Source organism: Balaenoptera borealis, assembly GCF_965194805.1.
Source record: "Balaenoptera borealis genome assembly, chromosome: 11".
In the NCBI taxonomy this organism is placed as follows: Eukaryota; Metazoa; Chordata; class Mammalia; order Artiodactyla; family Balaenopteridae; genus Balaenoptera; species Balaenoptera borealis.
Genome location: NC_138868.1, coordinates 64,599,454 through 64,622,323, shown reverse-complemented (window position 1 = coordinate 64,622,323; position 22,870 = coordinate 64,599,454). Strand labels below are relative to the sequence as shown.

General features: G+C 35.8%; 1 protein-coding gene across 3 annotated transcripts in view; it reads right to left on the bottom strand.

The window, feature by feature from the left end:
• The window catches only part of EED (embryonic ectoderm development), a 33,061-nt gene extending 10,794 nt beyond the window's left edge, over nucleotides 1–22,267 (bottom strand). Inside the window, exons 1-8 of one of the 3 annotated variants that reach the window (XM_082340487.1) lie at nucleotides 21,451–22,265; nucleotides 16,080–16,232; nucleotides 14,018–14,110; nucleotides 10,683–10,748; nucleotides 9,506–9,631; nucleotides 8,786–8,867; nucleotides 3,771–3,862; nucleotides 1,832–1,965 (exon numbers count right to left, since the gene is read on the bottom strand). In XM_082340487.1, the coding sequence (XP_082196613.1) occupies nucleotides 1,832–1,965; nucleotides 3,771–3,862; nucleotides 8,786–8,867; nucleotides 9,506–9,631; nucleotides 10,683–10,748; nucleotides 14,018–14,110; nucleotides 16,080–16,232; nucleotides 21,451–21,564 (860 nt within the window). In that variant the 5' untranslated portion in view covers nucleotides 21,565–22,265. Of the gene's footprint in view, nucleotides 1–1,831; nucleotides 1,966–3,770; nucleotides 3,863–8,785; nucleotides 8,868–9,505; nucleotides 9,632–10,682; nucleotides 10,749–14,017; nucleotides 14,111–16,079; nucleotides 16,233–21,450 lie in introns of all 3 variants that reach the window. The other 2 variants (XM_082340488.1, XM_082340489.1) reach the window with 2 other exon arrangements.
• Nucleotides 22,268–22,870: the final 603 nt, after the last annotated feature.

Genomic DNA, 22,870 nt, shown 5'->3' with positions numbered 1-22,870 from the left:
AGTGATTCAGTTTTATTTATTTATTTTTATTTATTTTATTTTTGGCTGTATTAGGTCTTTGCTGCTGCACGCAGGCTTTTCTCTGGTTGCGACGAGCAGAGGCTACTCTTCATTGCAGTGCACAGGCTTCTCATTGTGGTGGCTCCTTTTGTTGCGGAGCACGGGCTCTAGGTGTGTGGGCCTCAGTAGTTGTGGCACACGGGCTCAGTAGTTGTGACTCGTGGGCTCTAGAGCGCAGGCTCCGCAGTTGGGGCTCACGGGCTTACTTGCTCCACGGCATGTGGGATCCTCCCGGCCCAGTTCTCAAACCCGTGTGTCCCCTGCATTGGCAGGCAGATTCTCAACCAATGCGCCACCAGGGAGGCCCCTGATTCAGTTTTTAAGCTGAAGTAACTGCAGAAGTATCATATACCATGAATTAGTTGTGTCTTGGGCAACTCACATGTCCTCTCTTTGCTTTTCCCTCATATGTAAAAAGGATGTTGGGCTGAATCATTTCAAATACTCTTTCCAATTCAAATTCTGGGATCTTTTCTTTTCTTTCTTTTTTTCTTTTTTTTTTTTGCGGTTTGCAGGATCTCAGTTCCTCAACCAGGGATTGAACCCAGGCCATGACAGTGAATGCCTGGAATCCTAACCAGCAGGCCACCAGGGAACTCCTGGATTTTTTCTTTATTAAAACATTAAAATGCTGTTAATGATCTGATATAAATTCTTAACTGCTATAATTTTATTAATTACGTTTTAGCCAAATATATATTATAATCTATGGTTAAACCTCTCTCAAGAAGACCAGCATAATTCACTATTATTTTCTGTAAGCTGTAAAATATAACTTCTATTTATTTCAGAGCTCTAGAAAATATAAAAACATAAACTGAATACTATACTAAGCCCTGGTGTTTTAAAATAAAAATTGAAAGTCATACTAACTCTTAGAGGCTTGAGATCTGATGCATGTCTGTGTATTAAAATATTTACTGATAATTACAAATTCAACTACCAATCTATTAATAATCTGGCTTGATAACCAGAAAATTAACTCTGCTAAAATGAAAAGGGCAAACAAAGTTAACATTTACAAACATATGATAGTCACAGTGAAAGTGTTAATAATAGCTTGATAAGATTCTGAAAAAGACAGTAAATGAATTAAGAGTTGAGGTTTTTAAAAAATATACTAAGAAAACTGCCAAGTTCCCACAGCTAGTCCCTCCCCTTGGTTCAAAGCTCCTGCTTTTGAATTTTCTCCATTTAATGAAGTGAGTATCACTTAAAGGAAAGCATTATGTTATCATGAATTAAAGCTAAGAACCCCATTTAAAATTATGATTTACTTCTTCTGTTTATATAATCATCTTACACAGATGTGTGAGTTTTCAAATAATTTATCTTCTTAGAAACATAATCAATATAATAGTTTCAAGGCATATGAAATTTAAGGACTGAAAATAAAGCTCTTTCATTATGAGTGAAAAATAAAAATAAAAATTATGATTTACTGTCTTGAATTAGAACTTACAGTATTGACAAGCAGTGCTAATAACATTAGCACATGCATACCTAAATAAAAGTAAGTGAAATGTGCTACTAAATTAAGATAAAAATACAACTGAAAGGGATTTTGAAAAATGAGCCACAAACATATTAGACAAAAATAAAGGCCTTCCATTTAAAATCAGTGAATTGTATGGCATATAAGTTATACCTTAAAGTTATTAAAAGGGGATTCTAAAATCAGTGTTGGAGACGTATACAACAATTTTGGAAAAAGTAAAACGCTATTCAACAGCATGAGATAGCAAATTGTTTTAAGTACTACAACTGTTACCTGTTAGTTTTATTTGGGTTATAATCATAAGATTCCTTAATTGCATTCATCATTCTCTTTGAATTGATCCTCCAAAGTTTAAGAGAGTGATCCATACCACAGGACATTATTTTTTCACCCAAAAGATCATAATCCTGTATGTAAAACAGAAAAGCTTAAATTAAATATATAAATTATTTCCCCGAATTATGCTATCTAATTTTCATCTGATGTCCAGTATTGTGAAAATTGTATTTCAAACCACCATACTAACATTTTGGGTTTCATATATGTAGGCCATAAGTCACAAAGTTTTTACTGCTTTTGAGATTTATTTTAACTGATGTGTCACCACCACAATATATGAGCTTATATAATATGGAAGGCAAAAAAGTAAACTGAATTTAGTTTTATCTATTCAATTATCTTTATTCAAATATTTCCTTTGCTTGATTTTGAAGGTGAATCGAATGATGAGGTAAAACAATTATTCTATGACATAAAAACCTAAATGGTTATGTTACTTTTCTTTGTCTAACCCTGATCAAGCAATGAAACTGACATCTGTATGTGAAATTATGAGTCCTTAAACAATTGAAATTTTAGATTTGTACACCTAAGTCACAACACTTCAGGTACCTTGGTTTTAGAGTTCACTTTTTAAATGAATAAAGGAAAAAAATGTCTAAAAAAGGAAATAAGATATTTAAACTTTTTCATTTGCTGTTTACTAATTTTTACTAAGCTCCTAACAGATCATCCATTATAACCTTATTCCACCTCATTTCATAGATAAGACACTGAGGCACAGAGATGATATTTAATTTAGCACATGGTACATACATGTGTTAAGGAAAATCTCACACATCAATCCTTCTAGCAGTGAACTCCTATTGTTACAGAGAAGAGATACAGACTCCTGCTCTCATTTTAAGAAATAACAGTAGAGAGTTCTATTTAAGGAGAGTATTTTCCTCACTAATCTAGATATTCTGTTAATCCAACCTTTGAATTAATCAGGGACACTGTTTTACACAGCCTGAGAGCTTTAGGTTTGGTGTTTATTGAATCCACAAGTCTGGTAGCTGCTCTTTTCCTAATAACCTCACTGTCAACAGCAACAAGACACCCTTAGAGCCAGGAGCTCTCATTAGTTTTTAAGGAAGGTCAGTAGTCTTTTCACACATAAAGCCAGGTGGAGATTGCTATTGCAACTTCTAGAGAATCTAAGTTGCAAGTTCTAGAAAATCCTTTAAGGTAGGTATAATTCTCACAAAAGTATACAAACCCTAACTATAGGAATAGTTAGTACCTCCAATTAAAATGTCACAAGCTTCAAAATATGGTGCCCCTTTAAATAGTTTAAAAAAAAAAGAAAAAAAGAAATGAGCTATAAGGCTACTAAATAAGTAAGCTCTACACAGAACACAAGTAAACCTGAAATAACATAAAAATCTGAAACTTGACTAAAAACATTTATATCATTACAATAGATCAACAGATTATAATACATAAGTATAACGATAACACCATGCCATCAAAGGGAAGAGTTATATAAAACTCAGTGTGAACAACACTTCCTAGAAATGAGTAACTTATATTTCAACTTCAAATAAAAGATGAAAAAGCTTCTTAATTACCAAGTAGGTTAACCTTTTCCTTTAATAACTGAGAAACAACAAAAGTTAACTTGGTGATTTTAGATTAAAAAACGAAAAGAACAAGTTCATAGTACTCATTCATGAGAATCCAGGCACTGAGTACAGATAAAACACAAACAGCCTATTTGCTTTACTTCTTCATCTGTAAGTTAAAACCTTCTCTGTCACAAGTAAATGAAATAACTGTCTGCCAGACTAGATGAAACAAACCACATGCTTTCTTATAAGGAAAGAGTTCTATGGGTATCGTTCACAGCTTTGTACACCTGAAGGTCACTGCCCTGTAGCTTTCAACTTACAGCACTTAGAACTTCATCTCTGTGCCCTTCTACACCTCCAAATATTGCCACCAGAGTGTCCGTTTGGATATTCCATAATCGTAAAGCATGATCTAGTACAGACATAAAAAAATTAATATGAACTTTTATCATTCATTTACTGTGGACTTTCAAAAGCTCTTTAAAGAAGAAAAAGCTACCAAAGTTTGGACTAAACTTACTCACAGTAAAGATTAAGAAGGAATCCATACCATATAGGAACTTAAAATATTGATATCACCTGTAGATTTAACTAGGTATGAGCTCATACTTTCAAGATAAGAAAGAAATATTTCTCTGGTCCTAAATTTGATTATTGCATGTACCACAGAACAAGGTACTAGCTTTTCTCTCTACCATATCCACATTTACAAATTGAAGAGGACAAAGTAGATTTATAAGATTTCTATAGTAAATCCCAAAATAGGATTGAAACATACATAGTGACATAATTTTAGAGTATTATAGACCTTTCAAACATGCTATAACTGTAAATTGAGCAATCTAATTTTCCACTAAACATCAGCAACAAAATAAACAGACAGCAATATTCATAAATATAATACTATGCAGAGCTTGAAATATAGCAATGTCCATACTGTACATGAATATTGACATATTACACAGGTAACACTAAGAGGCAGTAATATATTGTGTTAGTGGAAATTAACATTGCTACAAAAATGATTTCTTGATTCCAATTTGTGTCCAAGTTTTTGTGCAGACATATATTTTCATTTCTCTTGAAGACATACACACCTAGGAGTGGTAATTCTATGTTTAACTTTTCAGGACTGCCAGACTGTTGCCAGTCCTTACATTTTACATTCCCACCAGCAATGGATGAGGGGGGTTCCAATTTCTCCATATCCTAGTCAACATTTTATTGTCTGTCTTTTTGATTATAGTCATCCTAGTAGGTGTGAAGTGGTATCATTTTTTTAATTAACATCTTTATTGGAGTATAATTGCTTTACAGTGTTGTGTTAGTTTCTGCTATAAAACAAAGTGATTCAGCTATATGCATACGTATATCCCCATATCCCCTCCCTCTTGCGTCTCCCTCCCACCCTCATCCCACCCCTCTAGGTGGTTGCAAAGCACCGAGCTGATCTCCCTGTGCCTTGCAGCTGCTTCCCACTAGCTATGAATTTTACATTTGGCAGTGTACATATGTCAATGCTACTCTCCCACTTCATCCCAGCTTACCCTTCCCCCTCCCCGTGTCCTCAAGTCCATTTTCTACGTCTGTTTCTTTATTCCTGTCCTGCTCTAGGTTCATCAGAACCATTTTTTTTTTTTTTTTTTTTAGATTCCATATACATGTGTTAGCATACGGTATTTGTTTTTCTCTTTCTGACTTACCTCACTTTGTATGACAGACTCTAGGTCCACCCACCTCACTATAAATAACTCAGTTTCCTTTCTTTTTATGGCTGAGTAATAGTCCATTGTATATATGTGCCACATCTTCTTTATCCATTCATCTGTCGATGGACACTTAGGTTGCTTCCATGTCCTGGCTATTGTAAATAGTGTTGCAATGAACATTGTGGTACATGACTCTTTCTGAATCATGGTTTTCTCAGGGTATATGCCTAGTGGGATTGCTGGGTCATATGGCAGTTCTATTTTTAGTTTTTTAAGGACTCTCCATACTGTTCTCCAGAGTGACTGTGTCAATTTACATTCCCACCAACAGTGCAAGAGGGTTCCCTTTTCTCCACACCCTCTCCAGCATTTATTGTTTGTAGATTTTTTGATGATGGCCATACTGACCGCCCTGAGGTGATACTTCATTGTAGTTTTGATTTGCATTTCACTAATGATTAGCGATGTTGAGCATCCTTTCATGTTTGTTGGCAATCTGTATATCTTCTTTGGAGAAATGTCTATTTAGGTCTTCTGCCCACTTCTGAATTGGGTTGTTTCTTTTTGATATTGAGCTGCATGAGATGCTTGGATATTTTGAAGATTAATCCTTTGTCAGCTACTTCGTTTGCAAATATTTTCTCCCATTCTGAGGGTTGTCTTTTCGTCTTGTTTATGGCTTCCTTTGCTGTGCAAAAGCTTGTTTCATTGGGTCCCATTTGTTTATTTTTGTTTTTATTTCCATTTCTCTAGGAGCTGGGTCAAAAAGGATCTTGCTGTGATTTATGTCATAGAGTGTTCTGCCTATGTCTTTCTCTAAGAGTTTTATAGTGTCTGGCCTTACATTTAGGTCTTTAATCCATTTTGAGTTTATTTTTGTGTATGGTGTTAGGCATTTTTCTAATTTCATTCTTTTACATGTAACTGTCCAGTTTTCCCAGCACCACTTATTGAAGAGGCTGTCTTTTCCCCACTGCATATTCTTGCCTCCTTTATCAAAGATAAAGTGACCATATGTGCGTGGGTTTATCCCTGGGCTTTCTATCCTGTTCCATTGATCTATATTTCTGTTTTTGTGCCAGTACCATACTGTCTTGATTAGTGTAGCTTTGTTGTATAATCTGAAGTCAGGGAGCCTGATTCCTCCAGCTCCGTTTTGCTTTCTCAAGATTGCTTTGGCTATTCGGGGTCTTTTGTGTTTCCATACAAATTGTGAAATTTTTTGTTCTAGTTCTGTGAAAAATGCCAGTGGTAGTTTGATAGGGATTGCACTGAATCTGTAGATTGCTTTGGGTAGTATAGTCATTTTCACAATGTTGATTCTTCCAATCCAAGAACATAGGATATCTCTCCACCTGTTTGTATCATCTTTAATTTCTTTCATCAGTGTCTTACAGTTTTATGCATACAGTTCTTTTGTCTCCTTAGGTAGGTTTATTCCTAGGTATTTTATTCTTTTTGTTGCAGTGGTAAATGGGAGGGTTTCCTTAATTTCTCTTTCAGATTGTTCATCATTAGTGTATAGGAATGCAAGAGATTTCTGTGCATTAATTTTGTATCCTGCTACTTTACCAAATTCATTGATTAGCTCTAGTAGTTTTCTGGTAGCATCTTTAGGATTCTCTATGTATAGTATCATGTCATCTGCAAACAGTGACGGTTTTACTTCTTCTTTTCTGATTTGTATTCCTTTTCTTTTTCTTCTCTGATTGCTGTGGCTAAAACTTCCAAAAACTATGTTGAATAATAGTGGTGAGACTGGGCAACCTTATCTTGTTCCTGATCTTAGAGGAAATGGTTTCAATTTTTCACCATTGAGAATGATGTTGGCTGTGGGTTTGTCATATATGGCCTTTATTATGTTGAGGTAGGTTCCCTCTATGCCTACTTTCTGGAGAGTTTTTATCATAAATGGGTGTTGAATTTTGTCAAAAGCTTTTTCTGCATCTATTGAGATTATCATATGGTTTCTCCCCTTCAATTTAATATGGTGTATGACATTGATTGATTTGTGTATATTGAAGAATTCTTGCATTCCTGGGATGAACCCCACTTGATCATGATGTATGATCCTTTTAATGTGCTGTTGGATTCTGTTTGCTAGTATTTTGTTGAGGATTTTTGCATCTTTGTTCATCAGAGATATTGGCCTGTAGTTTTCTTTTGTTGTGACATCTTTGGTTTTGGTATCAGGATGATGGTGGCCTCGTAGAATGAGTTTGGGAGTGTTCCTCCCTCTGCTATATTTTGGAAGAGTTTGAGAAGGATAGGTGTTAGCTCTTCTCTAAATGTTTGATAGAATTCGCCTGTATCACTGTGGTTTTGATTTGCATTTCCCTAATGATTAATAATGCTGAGTGCCTTTCTATGTGCTTATTGGACATTTGTGCAAGTTCTTTGGAAAGATGTCTATTCAAAACCTTCGGTTGTTTTTAATTTGGTTGTCTTTTTATTACTGAGCTGTATGACCTCTTGATACAAGTCCCTTATTAGATACATAATTTGCAAATATTTTTTCCTTTCTATAGGTTGCCTTTTCCTTCCTTGAGCATTACTTACAGAAAAATTCCTATTCATTTTGAAAAGCTGTTTGAAAACTGCTCTTACTGACACAGCGGGGGAAGAACAGGGTTAAAAAGTTGTGACATTAAGAACAAGTAACGCATTATGGCCTATGTTACTTGTAAAGGAATACTTGAGCCCAGCTAACGTTATTAAGAGAAGAGAAAAAGTTATCAGCTCTCTTCTTAGGTGTCTGTTTCCAAACAAGCCTTGATAGTTAAAGAAAAATCACACTGAAACATGTTTCATGTAAGAGTTTTAATTTGAGGACATCTTTTAATATGAGCAGATTGTGGGGGTTAGGTTATCGGTGTGACAAGCCATTAAAAGAATAAACTTGACTAGAATAATAATGTAGAAATGCAATGAGAAAGGGCAATCGAAAACAGAATGTAGAGATAAGAACAACCCAAATCATTTTAGAGAGCTCAGAAATGATTAAGAATGATTAAGAGGACTGTCTGAACCCAGAATAAACTTATAATGCCGACATAGCCATACAGAGCAAAGCAATGCTTTCTCTTTATACATAAGGGAAAAATTTCAAAGAGCTTACGCTGGATAACTTAGCATTTTAAGGAATTCTACAGGGAATCCTTTATAAAACAAAAGTTTTATATAGAGAGAGTCAAAAAAAAGCAATATCGATCTTCAGATGCGTTATTTCTTACTACATGATTGGAAAGAATGGTAAGATGATTTGCAAAACTACCTTCAAACTATTAAAAATGTCATAACTTTGGTGATCTGCCACTTAAAATTAATGAAGCTTAATATGATAATTCAATTGCAGATAAAGTTCTAAAACTATCATAATGCAATATGGTAAATAAGGGTAATACACACTTAATCCTCAGTACCAATTATTTTATTTACATTGTATGTTAACAGTGTATTTCAAGGTCCCATTCTCCAATTCTTGGTTTGGAGATGCTAATGTAGCCTAAGATTTTTCTAAAACTTACTTCTTTTTAAATTTGGCTTTTTTCCTTAGAACAGTTTGTCCCTAAAATAAAAAACTCACTCCCAAATAACAGAACTAAAGAAACATATGCTTCTCTTACCTTTACTTACTGACAGGAGAAGATTTGGATCTCTTGGATGGAATTTCAGCTCATTGATAGCATTTCCATGGCCAACATAGTGCTATAATAAATTTAAAACATTTCTTCAACTTTCATATAAAAATCAATAAATTCTTTTTCATTAATCTTAGGAGAATGGAAAAATAGTTTCACTTGAAGTAGCGGTTCTCAACCTTGGCTGCATATTAAAAGCACCCAACTTGAAGGAAAAATAAAAGATGTTCAAGTCCCATTTGCAGATATTCTGAGCCACAGCAAGGATTTAAAAGATTATCAGATGATTCTAATGTATCCCCAAGGTTAAAGTGATTTGTGAAATTTCTTTTAGTATCAACTTCCAAGGCTTCACTTTTCAGTTCTTTACAAGGCGCTCTTGACTCTATACCCCCTATTTAGGGGATTTTGGAAAATGAGCTCACTCTTTTCTTATTGTTCATTTAAAGCCTCTCAGACTAAAGCAAGACAAAAGGACAGAAATTATTTTAAAAGAAAATAGTTCAAATGATAAAATTTTCCCACTTATTCCTTAATTTGCATTACCCAAGTGTGACAAAGGTCTCAAAAGACTTGTCTAAATGAAGCAATAGGCAAAGTACAAACCAAATTAGAAATTGCACTCTGTTTTAAATTCAACATGACAAGCTTTTGCAGGTGTGCATTCAAAAAAAAGCAGATCTGTAATTTAACAAGAAAACCCACCTTTATGCATTGCATTGTTATGGGATTAATTATCCTAATTATGCCTCTAGATCCAGCTACAGCTAGCAGAGGATGGCTTGTATTGCTATCATATGTCCATGCACAAGTGTAAAAGTTCTCATCAGCCTAAGAAATGCCAGTTAAGAAATATAATTTGTTTTTGAAAAGTAAACACATCAATGATCACAATACTATTCACAAAAACCTCCAGAGAACTGCTGAAGTTTTTGACAAAGAAGTTCCCATTTTTCTTTACACTACCAGGTTTAACCAATGGAGATTTTAGGTCTAAAATCTACACCAAATGATCAAACAAATCCAGTCCTTCCACTCAGATTTGATTACTATTTTGCTGTTTGCACAACTATTTACCTCTGTCTTTTGAAAGCAGCCATAGGCAATGTGTAAATGAATGGGCATGGCTGTGTCCCAAATAAAAATTTATTTACAAAAACAGGTGGCCAGCTCTATAGGCTGTAATTTGCTGATCCTGGCTCTATCTCAGTAACTCTATGTGCCTCTAGATAAAGATCAATAACTATTCAGTTTTCCACCTTTTCCTGTGTGATACCTTCCCAATACGGGCTACAGGTCACTTCTTTTCTTATCACCTAAGGGAAGACTAAATGTTCCTGCTTTTTCTTATTTGCTAGCTTTTTCAAATGGATCTGGAAGAAGTCTTATCACCAAACTTTGACTGTTGTACCCTTTGGCTTTTTAAAGCTTTTTCTTTATAAACCCACGTTTTACAGTATTTCCTAAACAAATTGCACATGTTTATTTTTTCTCTGTAGGCTTTGATGACCAAATACTCAGTATGACTGCCAGGCACAGATTCTGATTAACCCAAGTTCACCAATATAACTGCCCTGAAATGATAAAATTCCAAGCAAGGTCAAAGAAACAGGAAGTTTCTGCTATCATTTTCTATTACAGGATTTCCAATGCTCATCTCCAGACACGCACACTGTCCTCCTTCATATCCACCCTACAATGGTTTTCTAGGAATCAGGAAAACTAGATACTAGGAATCTTTTGGGTGACAGTGAAGGAATAGCATTGGTTAAAGTTAAGAAAGGACAATGTAACTTTAGAGAACTAATTTACAAAAGTTTTGGGGTACTTATTGAAAGTCAATTTCTTTAGCCAACAATATTGAAAACCCAGGAAAGGATACATCAGCATCCACATAAGATTGCAACAACCGGATTTCTCCTTGTGAGTGACATTCATATAAGGTAACCTAATGAAAACAAAAATACAGTAAATTTTATCTCAAATGTAGAAACACACTCTTCAGCTTTTGAACATATTTTAGTCACAAATGTATCTCAAAGATGCTACAGAAACTACTGCTTTAAAAGAGCTCCTTTAAACTTAAGGAAGCTATTGTAAAGCCTAATGCATCACATAATTTCCAGAATATATTAAATACTACAGTAATAATAATGGTTTCTATTTCCAATGTTTTCAACTTTTATCTCATCCATGTAATTGCACCAACTCTTCCAAGTAAATAAAGTTGAATACCTCACAGTAAAGTATAACTACTCCCTAAAATTGTAGTTTATCTTTTTTTTTTTTTGGCTGCACCACAAGGCTTGCAGGATCCCAGTTCCCTGACCAGGGATTGAACCCAGGCCTATGGCAGGGAGTCCCAACCACTGGACCATCAGGGAATTCCCGTGGTTTATCCTCTTTTAAAGCTTTAAAGTCTTTGGATAGTTTTAGAGCATTATTAATTACATATAAGAAAATCTAGGACTTCCCTGGTGGCGCAGTGGTTAAGAATCCGCCTGCCAATGCAGGGGACACAGGTTCGAGCCCTGGTCCAGGAAGATCCCACATGCCATGGAGCAACAAAGCCTGTGCGCCACAACTACTGAGCCTGTGCTCTAGAGCCCGGAGCCACAAGTACTGAAGCCCGTGTGCTACAACTACTGAAGCCCGCGTGCCTAGAGCCCGCACTCTGCAACAAGACAAGCCACTGCAATGAGAAGCCCGCACACCGCAACAAAGAGTAGCCCCTGCTCGCCACAACTAGAGAAAGCCCACACGCAGCAACGAAGACCCAACGCAGCCAAAAATAAATAAATAAATTAAATTAAAAAAAAAAAAAAGAAAATCTAAAATTTGCCTAATAATTTTCTCATGGACATTGCTCATCAAATATTAACTTTCTGATATACAGTGGCCTTTTCGTCACATATTCTAATAATATATACACTTTATTCAATTATGTACAGTTGTCCCTTGGTATCTGCCGGGGATTGCTTCCAGAACTCCCCCCAGATACCAAAATCCGAGGATGCTCAAGTTCCTTATATAAAATGGCATAGTGTATGCATATAACTTCACACATCCTCCCATATACTTTAAGTCATCTCTAGACCACTATGACATCGAATACAATGTAAATGCTATATAAATAGTTGCCAGCACAAAGCAAATTCAAGTTCTGCTTTTGGAACTTTCTGGAATTTTCTTTTCTGAATATTTTTGATCCACACTTGGTTGAATCTGCGGATGTGGAACCCACAGATACAGAAGGCTTACTCTATAATACTAAATTTTTTATAAATTTCTTTCCATTCTTCTTACAGCTTAGTCATGTTAGCAATAACCTGTTATTAATCTTAATAAGAGTCTATAAGAACTCTATAAAGATCCTTTAAATCATCTATTATCACCTATTAATAAGATAATTTCTACATTAATATTCTAAAAAAATTCCTTATATGGATGCTAACTAGGTTGGCTTAAAAGATTATTTTGTTTTACTTTTCTTTCTTTTTTTAAAAAAAGAAGTCCAAACAGCAGAGCTTTTTATAATTCAGTAACGTATAATTCAATGTCATTTTAAATGAGAACAGGGATTCTTTTTGTTAGAAAGCCTGGAACATTACAATAAGCATACTGGAGCACAAATTAAACTAATTCTAATTATACTAATATGATGGTGAAGTTAGTGAAGCATAATCAGGCTTATAGTGATGTCTTAAAAGTGGATTCAAATGAATTAATAATGGATTATGTTCCCAATTTTCGGAAAAAATAACCTTAATCTCTTCTTCAAACTACATCAATTTCCCTCTGAATTGTTGTTGTCAAGCTACATATCACAACCTATATTTGGCTAAACACCAAAAAAACCTGTTATCCCAGGTTATCAACTTGAGTATTGAGTTTCAAATTTTCATAACTTCAATGACCAGTAAAAGCAACAGAGCCTTAAATGTAATTAAAACTTCCTTAAAGACTTCCAGGAAATTACTTAAAGCCAAATTTTACTTTTTAGAAAACAGGAATAGCAAAGTTCTAGCCCAGAATAGATGCATGTGTGTTTGTATGATCCTCAAACTTTCAGAATAAAAAAGGAAAAAAGCTTGGAAATATGCTGACATTTGAAAAATACTCAGCTGACAACTCCCAAGTTAGTTTTGATTGAGAACAGAATACTAACACTAAAACAGCAAACAAATATAGGAAACGGCGTGCATTAAAAACCATGGTCTTTTATTTCTCTAAAAAGCTTAACACAATTACTAAAGAAGCATAAAATTTAATTTCACTCAATTAAAATAACTTATGGAACACCTCAGATTCACCTCCTTTCCCTCCCCTCTTGTGCTAAAGGTAAAAAAAGTGACTTTGTTTATTGTCAATCCATACCAATTAGTCAATTTCTTCCATCTTTCTTTTTCCAAATACGCCAATCTATTTCTCTGTTATTTCTCATAACTCTTAGTACAGCACTAATGAATAAGCAGAATGTCAGCTAATACAGTAAAGACTTATCAGGAGGACAATTTTTCCGTAGTGATTTCAGATTAACAGAAAACTCCTGATTCTCCCTGGTAAGCACTAGGGAATCATCCTTTTTCCCATTCATTTAGAAGTGAATGGAAATAAACAAGTCTTTGCAATCCACTTTTTCAGCCCCAGGTTTAACTAAAAAGTTAAATAACCATTTACATCAAAACATGCCCAGCATGGTTTTTTCCATGCATTTTCTCAGTTCAAGATACTCTGGCTTCCTAAAATAAAAACAATTCAAAACAAATATTTATTGCATATAATTAAAATATTTTCAGTAACTATTACATAAATCCACTGGATTTACGCTTTCCATTTACAGAGAGCAATTAATTATGTTTACTATTTTTAAGAAATCACAGACTTCTTACCCTAAATTGACAAACAACTATTACAGTCACTTCTAAAAAGCAAGGTCAATTTTTTCAGCCACTCAAAACAAAATATTTATGAGTACAAAATGTAAATAGAAACCCGTTTCATGAACAATTGGGAGGATGTATGAAATAAAGATATATTTTCAGTCATGAATATTACTTTTAATTTTGTCAGTTTCTAGAATGCTTCACTTTTACATAAAGGAACAATACTGTCAAACCAGCTATACAAAGTTTACTTCAAAATCATTACACTTCAATGTTGTATTAACACCAGACTCTGATAAGCCAAATGCCAAACAGTCCCCTTAACACTCACTCTGTTGCTTCCTACAGTTGCAAACACTAATGGATCTCCTTCTTTACTGTGCCAGTTAAACTGAACTCCAAACAATGGTTGATTATGATCTTCCTATAAAATAACCAAGAAATAAGAAAAATTAATATATTTTAGAAACCAAAAATGGTACTAAACTGACCATTCCCATTATAACTTTTTTCCAAAATGCAAGCTGCAATTTTATATATCATACATAAACTGACTTTTGACACTTAAAAGGTATCTGTTAGTCCAGTTTTCACATTTTAAAATACTGGTGCATGATAAAGCTTTATAACAATTAAAGATTTAAATCAGAGGTTAGGTAACAAGTACTCATCAATGAAAATACTTTGATAGTTGCCTTCTATATTCTTAAACCCAACTGCACGCTTCTGAATCAAAATAAAATGGATAATTGTGGCAAAGGCATTTAATCCCTTAGGACATAGGACACAATTTAATTTTCTGAAATAACAAATAACCTAACAGTTAATATAGTTTCTCCAGTACTCATTAAACTTTATTAGGTTTAATTTCCCTCGTACAGTGAAGCATATCAGACTCCATTCAAATCATTGCTTTCTACAGTTCTATAAAAACAACTTTAAATAACCTTGAATTTGGGTCCTAAAAGAAAAACAACCCAAGAAGTTTTATAATGAACAAGAATACTTGAACAGTGGGGGCCAGGGGAGGCAGTGGGCTGTAACATCACAGTTACCAGGAGGCTATAAGGAGATGTACAAAAAACAAGTATTCAGGGTTTTTTTTCATTTTTATTTTACATTGGAGTAGAGTTGATTAACAACGTTGTATTAGTTTCAGGTGCACAGCAAAGTGATTCAGCCATACATATACAGCTTTTTCAAATTCTTTTCCCATTTAGGCCACCACAGAATATTGAGCAGAGTTCCCTGTGCTACAAGTATTCAGTTTTGTTCACAAAGTTATTTTTCAGCCTTAGGATTATACTGGCAATCTCCCGGTGTTTAATAGTAACTTTCATATTCACTTTAAGGCACTGTTTTCACTTTTAAAGTATAACAACATTCATTTCTTATCCTTTAAAAAGCCATAGCTTTAGGCTTTGGAAATATTTAATAAAAATATCCAAATGGCAGTTAAAACCACCTTCCAGATATACTACGTAAAAACAGGTTAATATATCTAAATATTAACATGAAACTACAATGGACACTTTGCTTTAGAAGAAGGAAAAAAAAAAAACCACCACCACTGAGATTAATTTTCCTCCTTTTAAGACAGTATAATTTGACACACTGAGCAATGAATTTTGCTACATAGACAGGAAAATAATTTCCATAAAGCCATAGCTTCTTATGCTTTCCGAAGACTTTAAAGTATATTTAGATATTTTAAAAAGAATCTATCTAACATATGTATAAGATAATATAATGCATATTTTTGCTCAGCACAGGAAAAACACCCCCAAATTTAAAAAACAGGAAATGAATACATGTAAAACATTTAAAGTAAATATCAGTAATCCTTTTTAAAAATAAAAAGACTATTGAGGAAGGCAGTAATATAAATAACTCCAACCTATTATTTTTTCCAAATATTGAATATTCAAAAAAATTTTAAATTTCTACTTTTTCTTTGAAAACAATTACAAATAAAAGAGTTAAATTTTTAAAGACTGCACAAAGTAAGACATTTGTTTCAATTTATGTTAACTCAAAGTTAATGAGTCACATTCAGTTTTTTTCAGTAACAGGTACCAGGAAGTGGTTTATGCTTTTAAGTTTTACCAAAATATGAAGAGTAACATTTCTCAAAATCAATAAAAACAGTAAAGAAAAACCAGATGCAATACTAGGTACTACCCATTTAATGTAAAACAAACAAAAAAAAAGCTAAACAAATGTGGAATGGATTATAATAACTATGCAGTCTGCCCTACAAACAAAACTTCAGATTATTATAATTTTATAATATTTTTAACTTGACAGAGTATCTTGAGCATAAAATGTTTACCACTGAGAAATAACTCTGGAGCCCATCATTCAGCACATAGACTGTGTCTTTCTGTACATACCTTGAGACTATTTACACATTTGAAAGAATATTTGCATTTCTTTGACTTCCATTTTCCCTTCCCCCAACTTTTCCTTCCAGGCGCGTTTGGCGTATTTGTAGGTGTATCAGGGCGTTCAGTGTTTGTACCACTTTCTATACTGACAGCATCATCCTATGAGCAGCAAATCAGAAAAAATTATATGAAACAGCAATACTGTACTTAGGAAATGAATTCATACTGGGTAGCTACTGACTGGCCTAAAAGAATTAATTAATAAATCCTGCAAGAAATGAAGAAATTTATTCTTGTCTCCAAACAAGAATAAAACACAAACACATTAGGATTTGTGGATATTTGATATTTCAGCAAAAATATAAACAAAAAAAGCTAACCATGATGATGCTAATGGTAAGAATAACACTGCCTTTAAATAACAAGGCACTGGTCTGTGCCAGCCACTTTACTGCATTGCCTCACTTCATCATTACTGCTCTTCATACAAGGTACTGTTAGATAAGGAAGTGTTGCTTAGAGAGCCTAAATGGTGTCTTGCTGGTTAGGGCTGCTGGGATTCAAAACCAAAAGCTATGACTCCTAAATCTGACTGACCTACATGTCTTCATAATTTATTTGACTGCTGCTCAGTTTGGAGCATGAGAGTGGGTGGCCGTTTGAGGCTACAGTGTTAGTGCTTCCTACTTTAGATGAAAATCCTGATTATCATTCAAACTCTGCTTATTTATAACACTTAAACCATTTAGAATTTTTTTAGGTTCTACATGTTATGTGCTATATACAAGTGAAATTTGACTCATAGCTCTAAAATACTCATACAATAGAGCTCCAAAAACTCACTGTAAAGTAAAATCCTTCCAAATGTAGAAATGACTGCAGGAAACCTTGAAAATTCACCTAATTTATACCGTCTCCAGTCCACAAGCTATATTAATGGTCCTCTACTCTGAGAAGAGGATTTCACTACCTCCTTTCATTACACATTCCAAAGTGTTCCTTGGAATAAAGAGATTTATTTAAACCTATATCACCTTAGGGCAGTAGTTACTAAATTCATTCCAGAGGAAGCTTTTTTTCATGGAGTGCCTATTAACATCTATGAGAACACATATTAGGAACCATTGTCTTAGAGGTTATTTTTAAATTACTGCTTCCTAAAGTTGGTTTTATGATATTACAGAACGTTAAAAATTAACTGGAGTATCAAAAAGTATATTAAAAATTCATATTAATTCACTTAAAAACTATACGGTATTATACAGTAGTTCTTAGGGGTGGTTTTTCAAAATGAATGGTTCCTACCAAAATGGAACGCTTTTAAAAAAAATACACAAATCATTCTAAAATATACTGGTTATCTAGGGTGAAAAAAGAGAATGAAGTGGATAGAAGGCACACAGTAATGCCCAATATCTAGACTGTAATTTAATGTAAATATAATCAGCTTTTATAGATATAGAAATGTAAAACTTTAAGAGTTCAGTTCCTAGGTTGAAATCACTGGGTTTTTTGTTGTTGTTGTTGTTGTTTTAATATTTATTTATTTATTTAGGCTGCCCAGGGTCTTAGTTGTGGCATGCATGTGGGATCTAGTTCCTTGACCAGAAACTGAACTCGGACCCCCGCATTGGGAGTGCAGATTCTTACCCACTGGACCACCGGGGAAGTCCTGAAATCACTGTTAATCTCTATTTCTCCCTACCTTTCAGTTGTATTTACACAGTTAAAACCTAGCGTAGAAAACAATTTTGTGTTTCACTGGAAAACTATGTAACTACTGCACGCTCTTCCATGTTATCAGATTCTAGCCCCCTTCACTACCTTTGAACAATCTTACATCTCTTACACTGTGCATAATCCAAAGGTAGAGGTTCAAAATGTCTTCCCTTTCACTCTGAAGAGAAGTTTTTGTCTCCATTTGCAATTTCATCTCTACATTCCTTTAATCCATATACATTTGTACCGTTTGACTTACACTTGCCCAGTTCCCTCACATGAGTAAAATGTTTCTGAAAATTTATTCTTTTTCTGAAAATTATCTTTCAACCCTAGAGAAATGAAATAATAAAATGGTTAGACATTTATTCACTAGCTTCTTCCCAGTCTGGAAAATTCTTCTTTCCATTCTAAAAATCCAACTGCTAATCAAGAAGCCACACAAAACATTGTTAATAATTGGGGCACATTACATGTATGTGTATGTGTGTGTGTGTATGTGTATAAACTTTTAACCACTTAATTTACCCATCTCTTGAAATAGACAAATCAAGAGCAAATGGAAATCAGAGTCAAATGGAAATGAAATACAGTCACAATGCTTTCATTTTATCCTTAAATTCAAACCTTTCCTAAGTAATATGTGTACAAGCTGACTTCCACCTTGGTCCCTCCGCAAAACATAGAATGGTACTATGCAACAGATATGGCACTACCATCTGCATTTGCTCAACAAGGAAACAGGGATAGTAATTTGGCCCTTAATCTTGCCACAGGCTGCTTAAGCAAAAGACATGTCTCCAGATTCAGCCTTCTGATCTCACTACCAGACAACAATTCTTCCATAATCTAACTACTCTGCAGTCATATGAAAAAGTTAATAAAATGGCAGATACATATAAAACAAACTTAAAATAGGTCAGATGTTAACTAGATTTATTGTGCTGATCATTTTGCAATGTATACAAATATCGAACCATTATGTTGTGCATCTGAAATAATATGTTATTAGTCAATTATACCTCAATTGAAAAAAATTTTAATGTCCTTTCAATTCTTTGATTCACTTTAACTGTAGCAAGCGCTCAGACTACCTCCACTCCAACTCAAAAACATCACATTCTTTCCTCCACTTGCTTTTGGCCTTCCTGTCATTATTTGGCTCCCTCAAGAGTAAAACCACTGCCCTTGTTAGCTTTTTCTGAACTCATTTTTATACAGAGTTCTCTACTCGCTTCCCTTAACCTATGTCCTAGATCTGGGTCCCTGGATGCAATTCAGAGGACCTGTGAACTTAAGTGGCAATATAAACAAATACATAAATAAATTTAAAGTTGCATTTTAATATTCACTATCTTTAAGTGAAATCTATTACTTCCTTCTATTATAATGCAGGCAGCATACATGCTAATGTTACTGTAGCTGTGACTTTCTCACCAATGAAATCAGGTATTTTTATATCACATTATAGTTGTTGCAGATCTCAAAAATTGTCTATGCCCATCATTACTATCAGAGTCACTGCTAGACCTAGTTACTTAATGTGCTAATAAAGAAGCACTTCACATTAAAACACTTTATTAAAACAAATCTTAAATTTGTTTTAAAAAATTCTGTAACTTTTTTATAATTTTATCACTAATTTTGTTTGTAATCTTATATATTGTATTTTATACGTTTGAAACTATTATTCTGAGAAGGTGTCACAGGATTCATTAAGGTGTCCGAGGCACAAAAAAGGTTAAAAGTCCCAGCCAAATGGAGGAACCAAAACAGCAGCTTAGTCCAATCATCTAGTTCTGAATAGCTTTAGTATGCATCAAGGAGTACATTCCTCTTAAGGGTCTGTAAAAAGAATATAACCTTTCAATTTATTTGGTCCCCTGAAATTTTCCTCCGTCTAATAGGTTATTGACATTTTCATTACATTTCTGCCTGATGAATATGTGGAAGGGCCAGAAACATTAAGTCTAGACAATGTGATTACAAAAGAAGTAATAGTAATTAACACTTGTATGGTACTTATTAAGGGGCAGGCACTCTTTTCAGCACTTTATCTATATTATCTCATTTAATCCTCACAAACATCCCATGAGGTAAATACTGTTATTATCCCCATTTTTAAGATAAGAATCTAAGGCAACTAGGTCAAGCACCTTGCTCAAGACCAAGCAACCGGTAAGCAGTAGAGGGGGGATTTTAACCTAACAGATCCAGTTTGTGCTCCTCGTCACTAACCTAATCTGCCTAGACAAATTTAAGAAGAGGTGGAAATAAAACAGATACCCAGGGCTGGAATGAAGAGGGTCAAAAATGTTAGATCCCAATATATAATAAGATTGGGAAGCACAAACAGGAAAAAAAAAACAGATTTAAAGTAACATTCAACACCTAAGCTTTCCAGAAATTTCAAGTCCAAATCCCACAAACTGACAATCTCCCAAATATCTTTCTTCTATCTGCAAAAAGAATTCTTTCCCATCTGTTCAGTGAAAATTCTGGTCTTGACACCATGCCATATACATGCTTCAGTCGGTGATGCAGTGATGTAGAACTTAGGAACTGGGTGTGTAAGATAAAACATTTATTCTTAAAACTAGCTAAACTGAGAAAAAGAAGAACTTACACCACCCTCCTATAACACTTTAAAGGTTTAAAAAAGATAATCAGATGTTGTTACCTCGGAGAGTTCACATTTCAGAGTAATTCGTTGAATGAACTGTGAAGACATTTTGCTGACCTTATTGGATATAAACTTAAAACATGAAACTGAAAATTAATGTCAGTTCGGTCATTACTGGCGTCTCACCTAAAAACACTGGGATCAACTGTTGGGACGGACTAGAGTATTACCAAGATCCATTTAAGAGTTTAAAAAAAAAATCTGATTCCAGAACACCTTACACATGCGAAGCCACGAGCCCACACCTAAAGACATCTACCCTGACCACAGTGGCCTAAAATCTTCCAGGTCATCCCCTTTATCTTAGTGAAAACTTACAAAAGAGTAACTGTCCCTTCTCATTCCTTCCTCAAGGGTCGTTTCCCCCTCCAAGTCAGTAGACGACCCTCTCAATTTTCCTCCTCCCGAAGAGAAGCCGACTGTCAGGCACGCCCCTTCTCCGCGGACAAGACAGGAGCGGACACAAAAGCCCCTTTAAAAGAGTCACCGAAATCTCTAACGTCTAAGAGCTACTCTTCCCATCCTGCACACTCGGTAAGGGTCTAAGAGTGACATGGTCCCTAAATTCTTTTTTAAAAGTCCATTAACACACGCTGGCCCCTCCTTCCAACTGTCTTAGAAAAACCTCTAACTTGCCTTTTAAACTACTGGAATCTCAGATCCGCACTCTCCCAAAATCTGCCTAAAGGCCCAGACACTCCGCATGCACGCAAAAGGATCTCAGAGCCCTCTGACCTCCACCACCAGCTTTCTCTTAAACCACTCTCCGTCAAGTTTCCGCTCGCTCTCGGCCGCAGCTCAAAATCCCCGTAGAGACAAGTTCGATGCTCTCCTCCACGCCCGCGTTTTCCTGAGTAGAGGGTGACACCTCTCCCTCCCCCCACAGCCGCCTGCCCGCCCCCGCGCCTACAGTTTAAAAAGAATTTGAAACTTTCACTGCAAAGTCCCGTCCAGACTGCTCAGTGCTGCACTCACATTCTCGTCTCCAGACAGGTCCGGGTTGCTGTTCTCGTCGCTGCTCAGCTTCTGCTTCTTGGCCGCAGGCATGTCTGTTCCCGCCGGCGCTGTAGACACTTCCCTCTCGGACATATTCCTCCGCCTCCCTCCAGGTTCCTGCCGCCTAGGGCGGGGCCTCCGCCACACCGCCGTCAAGCAAGCCCGTCCGGAGCTTGCCGCAAAGTTGCCACTGCCGCCGCCACCTCCACCACTCCCCCCACTGTCGCAAACCGCGCCCAGCCGCCGAGGCGGGCGTGCGTGCGACCCCGCCACACTGCTGAAAAAGGGGCGCGCGCGCGCGCCCTCCCGCGCGGCTTCCTGGATCCTTCCCTTTCCCCACTCCCGTCTTGCCCTTTTCCCGCCGCCCTCCCGGCAGTTTGCACGGAGAGGTGTGATCCTTGGCTTTCGAGGGCAATATTTCGTACGTCCCCCTTCCCCACGACCGCCTCGAAAAAGGAGAGGCGGAACTCAGAGGGATGCCCCCTCACCCCCTTCCTCCTTCCAAAGACGTTTCAGCCGCAATTGGCCCAATCCTTCGATCCCCGACCCGCTGCAAGGACTCGAAAGTCTGTGGAATGGACTAGCCTATCAATGTCCCAGGAGACGGGGGGCGAGACGAGAAGTCACCTCTTGGTTTAGCGGTATATGCCAAGTGTCCTTAATCTTGAACTCGGAGAATAACGCTCTCACAGTATTCACGGAACTGATCACAATCTAATTTTCGTTTGCGAACAGAAATTTTAAAATTGTAGACTGCTTCTCACTTTCCTCCCCTACCTAGCAAATGGGAGTTACCCGCTAATGGGTGCGCATGCGCTGGGGCGTATTCTCGCGCTTGGTTGTCCGGACCCGCCTCCTCCAAGCCCCTCCTCTTTGAAATCTTGTTTGTGAACCAGGTAGTCTTCCACCGGGTTTCCGTAGTAAGGATGGATTTCTAAACGCTACAAAATCATAACCCCTGAATGCCTCCTAGTTTCTTGATTAATATTTATTCTAGTGAATGTTTATTGCGATGAATGATTATCCTCGTCCAATTGGTACCAATATTGGGTAGGGTTTAGGTAGGAATATACTAAAATTATAATTCTAGACTCCAATGAGTGACATTACAAAGTGCTTCTTTTACCTGTTAAAGGATTATCAAGGCCCTGAACAACGACAAGGCCTAAAAGTCAATGGTCATCTCCAAGCATGTATGAGACTGTGAGACAAATGACGGACAATATTTTTTGGCACACCAGATACAATAAAATTCTAGGGGAAGGCAACAAAACTGTTATGCTTCACCAAAATGTTTGCTGTGTTACCATATCTGGGCGGTTGACAGGTGCCAAATACATTGGTGAGCCTCGTGGATTTGTTAGATGGGTGATTAAGACACATAACCAAATGAATAGCC